The following is an 8,960-nucleotide window of genomic DNA, read 5'->3' on the forward strand; positions in this document are numbered from 1 at the left end:
CGCCAACACGGGATTTATTTTATATACAAATATAACAACATGCTATACTATTATGTTTGTTTCAATTCATAAACGTTTTGTTTATACTGTGCCATGTGTTTTAGTATTTCGCACTAATATTATGAGTTGCCAATTACTTTTGGGATGTCGTGCAATCTCAACATGTAACATACGTATATCACATATATTTTTCAATACATTCGTTCATTTTAGTCTGCCTTCATCCTCACATTTTCAGTAACACGAGCAACATATCCAAGAGTACATTGGATATAAAACAACGCTATTCTTTATCTCAACAAGATATAACCCATTGTAGGACAAATAATTTATTCATGCAAACACACCTGTTGTGTTTGCGGTATTGCAGCCGCTGAATCTGGGCATGGACGACAGTATATGGCAAGACATCGACGAAAAGCTACAGAATCAGAACGACCGTGAGGAAGTAATGCGCATGGTGTTCCGGAGACCTCGTCACGTCGCCAAGGTCGAAGTTGACAACATGCTGGACAACTTCCGACAGAAACGTGCGCTCGGTACGCCTATGAGACGTAGAGTACCTTTATATAAATTCACTCTGCCAAGACGATGCTGTTATGAAAAATTCTATAACGCGTTGAAGATTTTCGACATGTACACTGATTGCACTATGAATTGCGGAACTGTAACTTAAATGTGTACTAGTATATGTGCGATAGTGTACGATTGTAATGTTGACAGTGGTGAGTATGGTTTTAGCACCTGGTTTTAGTATACGTAGACCTACTTGTAAGTTTTGTAAGCTTGCGATCTCCGATCACTTTGCATGCAGGTTTCCACACGCGCGCGCGCCCTCGTGTGTGTTTGTTTGTGCGTGTGCGTGTGTGTGCGTGTGTGCGTGTGTGCGTGTGTGCGTGTGTGCGTGTGTGCATGTGTGTGTGTGCGTGTGTGTGTGTGTGTGTGTGTGTGTGTGTGTGCGTGTGTGTACGGTGCTGCTGCGGGTGTGGCGTGTGTGCTGTGTGTGTGTGTGTGTGTGTGTGTGTGTGTGTGTGTACACATTCGGTATTTAAATATATTGAAGGTTTGGGTAATCTGTATGGCGACCACCAGCTGAGAGAGCAGATGGAGAGGAGCACAGAACTGAAAGTGGCAGAAGAGAGATTGATGCCCCACCTAGAGGCATACACGTAAGCAATGTTTATCTTATAGAGCAATCGTTTACCACTAACTGCAAACCACCAGAAAATTCAGCGACGGTGCAAAGAATCACGGAAAGTGACTTCTTGACGGCAGCTTTAACATTCTCAAGTGTTAGAGATGAATGTTTCAAGTTGAATATTACAGATTCCTTCGAAGAACTCAGCTGAAATTAAATTAATTGGTCATACAATTGAGGAGCGTGCATATAGGTCGCAGTCATAGAGATAGTTGTAAAGAGTACGTCTCCTACAAACTCGTTCAAATTACAAGTACTGTTTACATATTAACAAGTATTAAAAGCACAAGCATAGAGCATACAAAATAATAATTTAAATCAGCCAAAATAAACAAAAAAGATTTCATTCCTTCCGGGGCCTACAGTTCTATTTGCATCATATTATATCACGCGTGTTTCTTTTTACAGGGAAGACATTGAGAACCAGAGCGACAAAAGGTAAGCAAAATGGAACTTTTGATTTAGGAGTGACATAATTATCATAGTTCCGATATGATTTTTGAATCATCTACGTTTATATGATATCTTACTTATATCTTAAGCTTTGTCTGCTCTAATTTATATTGATCGTAACTAAGAAGTTATTGTGACAACATATTAAGACGAATATGTAGAGTAGTAACAGAATCCTCGTATTTTCTGCCGTACATCTGTGTTGCAGTGTGGCTCTGGCTAACGCGTTGGCGGCAGTCATTCGTTGCTTAGGATTACGCAGTCAACCAGTGGAAAAAATATTGGACAAAGTTCCCCAGTTCTGTGGTAAAGATAAAGGTCGCTTCAAATTTGCGAAATCTAAGAAGGTACCGACATATATATCATGGATGGCATATCTAACTAATGCACAATATTACAGAATATGCCGTATTTCCTCTGCCAACAACAAATTGGAAATTGTTCATATGCAGTAAGATTCTATATATGAATTTGAAATACCTGGTGATGTCACATCAGCGCTCAGGAATTTCGATCTCATTACTGTTTGACAGCTATCCGTCAGAGGTCATCAGTTTCAACAAGGACAATATATGTCCACGGTGCTCTGCCACGTTTGCTCTAATGTATTGTGGGGCATAGGAGCTCAGGGGTGGAGGTGTGACTGTGAGTATTGGTGCTCATTACGTACTATAAACGATTGTTCTCTTCCACCGTGCACAAAAGGATTCGTCAAAATATCTACTACCTTTGCGTTTGAATTGCAATTACGATAACTTTATCCTGGGAAATTTTTAGCTACTCAATTCATGCCGTTTAAATACTTACACAATAAAAGTTCAATGTATTGCATTTTGACATTTATAAAGAATATACGCAATAAAGTTTAATAAATCACATTTTCAGTGTGTGCACTATAAATCTTTTTTTACAGCTTGCGATGTGTGTGCACACAAGCACTGTTTGGACAATCCCAGTGTAGAGTGTACACGAAAAAAACTTGGGAAAGTAAATCTATTAGACAAAATAATCATCAGAAAACCAAGTGCCAACAGCCCGGCAGCAAGTAAGTCATTTCTTGTTGCTGTCAGCCATAGACCCCTATCGGTACATATGTCAGTATTATCTATAACAATACCCATAAAAGTTACCTTTGTATTTTGTATAACTACGTTATAACAGCACACTAATGACTTGCCAGCAGTACTTCTCTTACAGGAAAACAAACAAGGATTAATCTGCAGTTAGCAAAAATACCAGTATTTCTTAGTTAATGTCTAGAGTATGTACTACAGTTATCAGCCTTTGAGTACCTTTAATGAATATTCTCGTCGACCTATGATATAAGGTCGGATTACAATATGTATTATTTTAACCTACATCATCGCACTACTCAAACCATCCTTATCATTTATAGTAGTGTTTCTAACAGTGCACTAGCATACTCTACTTAGTGAATTGTTGTTTTGCACTAGTTTCTTTATTTACAAATTTTTTTCTTTATTCACCCTTTTATTGCACTATAATAATAATGCTTAATTAAATAATTATATATATAAATATATATCTATATATATATGTACATATATATATATATATATCCTATATTGTCACGCGTTGGCACACATTCCAACACATATGTTCTAATTCCAGATAACAAAGCCAAAAATGTTGTCTACAAAGAAATTATACATTTTTTATTTATCCCGACTTGGCGCAATTTCTCTGTCACTTGTTTCATTTTATAAAAAATAAAATTATCAAACCTCTATGATTATACCGCAAATACCTGTTGTCCATTCGTCGCATTCTTCATTCAAAAATGCCAATTACGTCTAAATCTATCTGTTGCTATCATACACATACTAGCAGGGAACATTTCTTCTTTCCTCCTAATTTGCCTTCATTGACTGGCGCCTGGATCCATTACATTAACCCAACATCCGACCATTATATTGGTACGTTGCTAATATAGGTCTATATTAGCAACGTAACCATATTAGCACGTATATATAAATTGAACCGCTCCAGTTTAAATCGCATTGCGTGTGTGTGTGTGTGTGTGTGTGTGTGTGTGTGTGTGTGTGTGTGTGTGTGTGTGTGTGTGTGTGTGTGTGTGTGTGTGTGTGCATAAGCATGGTTTGAATTATGGTTTATTAATTTGGTTAATATGCACTAGTGCGTTCACCTGCATTAATTTTTCGCTCAGCCGTGTGACACAACCTACCCCACAGGGTGTCCGGGCACCCTTAAAGACAGTAAGTCTGGCATTTAGGTGATCTCAGGTATTCTCAGTCTAGCATTTACAGGTGCGGCGAGTACATGTATATATTCCAGTATATACTGCATACGCAAACTTTACTGATCAGTGCGAGCGCGGGCAAATCGCTGCCAACTTTATTACGCTTTATTAAACTTTATTAAAATTTATTATACTTTATTAAACTTTATTAACATATGTGCTGTGAGGTGACCGTTGTGCATTACCAAGAAGAGCGTGCAGGTGCTGTGACTCACCGGTCCGCGGGGTTATGGGACAAACTGGGAGTACCCGAGAGCACCTAAATGCCGGAAGTAACACTTCTTGGAATGTGTGGGTGCACTTTTTACCATAATTATTTTTATTAAACAATAGGTCACTTTCATCGTTTAATTATCGTTTTATTACGTTACAATAAATAATGGGCAATAGAACGAGTTCTTTATTTATTATAGCCACAGCTAGTTAGTTCGGCCTTGTAGTCAATCAGAGGGAGAATCTTGTAATGAGTGGTGTCTAGAATATTGTGAATTCAGCATGCCCACCACACCCTGGTATACCAAATTGTTCGGCCAGATTAAATGAGCACGTGGTTTTCTTGATGTCCATTAGCGCTCTAGATCTCCTATGTAATATGTGATTGGCTCTCGCTTTGCACACCTCTGGTAGCGGTTTGTATTAGTTTTGGCGCTTGCTTGCGTTGATCCCGATTTGCATGCGCATACCCTTGCATCTACAGCTTACCAACCCGGTGCGCAACAGACTCCGTCTGGTTATCCACGTACACAACATCCCCTGTCACCTACTGCAGTTTTAAAAGCGAAGCAGTGGTATGATGAGAAGGAGAGGGAGGGGCAGGAGCAGGCATCTCCGTTACCCACCCCCAGCTCGAATCAAGCTACGCCACAGTTGGAAGATAGTGAGAGTAGTGATAGTACGTATAAATATAGTCAAAATAGTTTTGTCTATAGCTTTATTGATTGTTTCATTTATCGTTTTTTGTTTTTTTTTGCATATATACAATTTTCAATAGACACAAGAGAGTCATGATGAGATAAATTTATACGAATCTGAAAGCCACTGCCACTGTATCTATACTTGCTGCTTTATACTTTCTTAGTTGTTAGAGAAATCCCTGACCATGACGGCTCGCTGACGCGTTCAATGTCTGCTGGTCATGGAGATACACGCACAGGGTAGGTGTCATAGTATCTTTCTATACGTGATGTCCTCCCCATATTCACCTGAATATATCTGCTTGCGCTTTGAATAGAAATCAGATTGCTTTGATGATTTATCACCTCACTTTTTCCTCTTTTATATTTTACACTACATAGCGGTCTGCGAATGACTCCTGGTGGTTACAACACCAGCGTAGGCAGATCTGAGAGTCTACGAACAAATCGTTCAGAGGGTGTAAGGATCCCACGGCGAAAGAAGAGTGATCCCAACTTGCATATGCCGCTAGAGGGCGACATTTCCCGGCTTTCAGGCAGTTCATCTAATTCGAGTTTGTCTGCGAGGTTTGTGTTCTCTTTCATAGTCTAACTGATATTTCTCCACCAAGAACATTGCTAATTATACATCTTTATCATGTCGTTTGTCGATTCTGTATTTGCAATTCCGGTTTATTTTAATTATATGTTTGCTACCATGGATCGTATCATTTCCATATGTTTGCAACCACGCATCTCGTCAATTTCATATTTGCTGCCACAGGTCTTGTCAAATCTATATTTTCCGCCATTTGGTATGTTATAGAAGTCTGGAGAGTCCCAGTGCTGTAGCAGACACGCTACACAGAAACTTCCCGGTCACCGACAGTGCTGCGACGACGGTGACACTGGCGCACAACATCGTCTATGAGAACATTGACCAGGACTCGGACATCGACGCCGAGAACGACGCACCCGACTGGAAGAAGCTGGTGCCGAAGGACGAGTATAAGAAGATGAAGCCGAAACAAGTGAAGCGTCAAGACGTCATCAATGGTACGTCGCATGCAGTCATTCCAGCGAAATCGTCACGCGTGTGTGAATCCTCAGTCGGGACGAACCTGCCCAATTATTGTCATTGTTATTGTTTTAACAGCTTAATCGCAGGAGCGAAACCAATTACTGTTGATGACACGTGCACACTATAGATACGCAGTTAATTTTGGAACAAAATTATGGGTTTGAGATAAAAGAAAATAAGCCTATTTTCAGAGCAGAACCGTGTTTATAATACACTAATTATATTCACAACTTCAGGAACAAGAGGTACGATCACAGTCTATACATATATAGCTACCGTGTTGTGTTTATCAATAGCAAACGATGTGAGAGCACCTAGCTTTACTACACACACAACAGTTCCTTTTATTCAACATCGTGCCACATCACTTGACCTCAGCTTCATATAGAAAATCTTGCACTTGGTTTGCGGGTGCTGGCGTGTGTTTGTTTTTACTGAAGTTTGGTTTGTGTTTACGCAGAGTTGTTTCACACGGAGAGGACACACGTGAGAAATCTAAAGGTACTGCTGCATGTCTTCTACAGACCGATGATGCGGGAGCAGATTGTCACACCAGACCTGCTAAAGCTTCTCTTCTCTAACCTTGAGGAGATGCTAGAGCTTCACGGTAAGTGACGTCACTATATCATCACGATTTTACTTTTTCTTCATTAGATTAATAATGGGTTTTCAATTTTTTTGATATTTCGCGGCAGATGCTAGCGGCACGTGGTTTTTTGTTTGTTTAAAAGTGTTGCATACATGTTCCAAGGTGATAATTTGGTCTGATTAACATTGTGTCAATGTGCATTAAATACATAACAGTTGGTGAAATCGATTAGGTATGTTATGTTAGGTATGAAATCGATTTGGCATGTTATTATTGTGTTCGTTTCTGTAAAATGCGACATTTAAGGCTCATTCTACTTCCTAGCACACACACACACACACACGCGCGCGCGCACGCACGCACGCACGCACGCACGCGACGCAACACACGACCCGCACGCAACGCAACACGACGCACGCGCAGCGCGGCGCGGCAACAACTTTGGCACACACACCAACACACACACAAACCAACAACACACACAGACAGACACACACACACACACATACAACACACACAACACACACACACACACACACACACACACACACAGACACACACAGACACACACAGACACACAGACACACAGACACACAGACACACAGACAACACCGCGACACACCGACACACCGACACACGACCAAGCACCGACACACCGACACACCGACACACCGACACACCGACACACCGACACACAACGACACACAGAACAACCGACACCCGACACACAGACACACAGACACAACAGACACACCGACACACCGACACACAGACACACAGACACACCGACACACAGACACACCGACACACCGCACGACACAGAACACACAAGAACACACAAACACACAGACACACAGACACACATACACACGAACACACACACACACACACACACACACACACCACACACACACACACACACACACCACACACAGCACGCACGACACACACACACACACACACACACACACACACACACACACACACACACACAACACACACACACACACATATCGAATATGTACCTCTTTTTTATGCTGTATTATCAGGTACCTTAAATACAGCATTGAAAAATAAGAAGAAGGATCGTTCGATTGTAAAGGACATTGGGGATATGATGCTATTATTCGTAAGTATTTATTTCTGTTAAGAGACAGGTGTGTACACCGGCGATTCGCGCATCATTGTAGAAGCAGCATAGCAAAGCCACTCTCTTAGAAGAATATTACTTAAGATATGTGTACAATTTGCTGGTTTTACTTGGTATTAACCGAAACAAACATGAATTTTGGTAGCCCACCCGTATTTATCTCGGTAACCATTAACTACCACCAATAATTGTTTTGCCTTGAAATAGTCATTAGGCCTACTCCTTATGTCTCTCACTGAGCTCTCGCCGTGCCATTCACTCGTCACCCGCTCCCAGCTAGCTGACGCCTAGCGACTAACAATATCCCCTCCATACGATGCTTCAAAAAACATCAGGTTTACGCCGGTTTTTTTTAACTATGCCTTTGACGTTTTTGATGTGTAAATCTACACGCTTCTTTAATAAAAAAAAGGTGTGACAGTTCTTGAGAAAATCTACACACGGCGAGACTGGTCAAGATGTTTTAATCACAGGGTGCACATTTGCATGGTTTGCGCCTTCGCGTAGGCGAACCCCCTCCCCCATTCACAGCAGTATATACGGCGATTAGAATAGACGTGCATAAATAAACGCGTTTTGCCTCCATCTAAAAGGTAGTGTCAAAGGATGTAAAAATATGACGTATTGAAAACGTTAGCATCGTGTAATCGTTTACTCCTCCTGCGCACAACGACCAACCTCCCTGTCATATCTTTCCAACTGTAACTAGCGACCATGAGTATTAGGCTCAATAAGTCCCCCACAGAACATAAGATAAAAGTAAAAAGAGGAGAGAGAGGCGAGGAGCAGAAAAGAGAGCAATAGATATGGGGGCGAGAAGAGAGAGTGGAGCGAGATAGGAAAGAAAGAGCGATGGAGAGAGAGTAAGAGCGAGAGAGAGAGAGCGAGAAAGTGAGATGGGAGAGATGGAAGGGGGTGGCATAGACATAAACTGGTCCCAAGTTCCATTAAATATAGCCAGAAAATTAATACTTAGGTGACCACATTAGAAGTAATACGAGCTAGCGGGAGTAACCTTGTAATTGCTTCTCTCGTATAGTTTGATTGGCGAGGCGCGAGAGAGATTCAAAAAGGCATGGCGCCACTTTCTGTGCCACGACCATGTGTCTGGCCTTGACGCACAGTCTCAAGTGCAAACACCTGGCATATGACCAAGAATTTCTCAATTCCTGGCGGGTAAGTTTGGAGTGAGGTTGTGGTATCGAAATGTAACATACTTGGTACGTTTTGCCGATGCTTTATTTGCAATTATTATATTATTTGCGATTATATATTCGTTAACATAATGTAGCTATGACAGTGCGATAGAAACCCA

General features: G+C 41.1%; 1 protein-coding gene across 1 annotated transcript in view; it reads left to right on the forward strand.

Annotated features, from left to right (window-relative positions):
- LOC106807251 (rho guanine nucleotide exchange factor 11-like) overlaps positions 1 to 8,265 on the forward strand; it is a 40,098-nt gene extending 31,833 nt beyond the window's left edge. Inside the window, exons 11-23 of the mRNA XM_014809544.1 lie at positions 371 to 539; positions 1,064 to 1,169; positions 1,607 to 1,636; positions 1,860 to 1,998; positions 2,185 to 2,296; positions 2,565 to 2,696; positions 4,630 to 4,824; positions 5,011 to 5,086; positions 5,228 to 5,413; positions 5,652 to 5,881; positions 6,367 to 6,513; positions 7,545 to 7,624; positions 8,239 to 8,265. Of these exons, the coding sequence (XP_014665030.1) occupies positions 371 to 539; positions 1,064 to 1,169; positions 1,607 to 1,636; positions 1,860 to 1,998; positions 2,185 to 2,296; positions 2,565 to 2,696; positions 4,630 to 4,824; positions 5,011 to 5,086; positions 5,228 to 5,413; positions 5,652 to 5,881; positions 6,367 to 6,513; positions 7,545 to 7,624; positions 8,239 to 8,265 (1,629 nt within the window). The remainder of the gene's footprint in view (positions 1 to 370; positions 540 to 1,063; positions 1,170 to 1,606; positions 1,637 to 1,859; positions 1,999 to 2,184; positions 2,297 to 2,564; positions 2,697 to 4,629; positions 4,825 to 5,010; positions 5,087 to 5,227; positions 5,414 to 5,651; positions 5,882 to 6,366; positions 6,514 to 7,544; positions 7,625 to 8,238) is intronic.
- Positions 8,266 to 8,960: the final 695 nt, after the last annotated feature.

This window comes from Priapulus caudatus, unplaced genomic scaffold (genome assembly GCF_000485595.1).
Source record: "Priapulus caudatus unplaced genomic scaffold, Priapulus_caudatus-5.0.1 Scaffold203, whole genome shotgun sequence".
Classification (NCBI taxonomy): domain Eukaryota; kingdom Metazoa; phylum Priapulida; class Priapulimorpha; order Priapulimorphida; family Priapulidae; genus Priapulus; species Priapulus caudatus.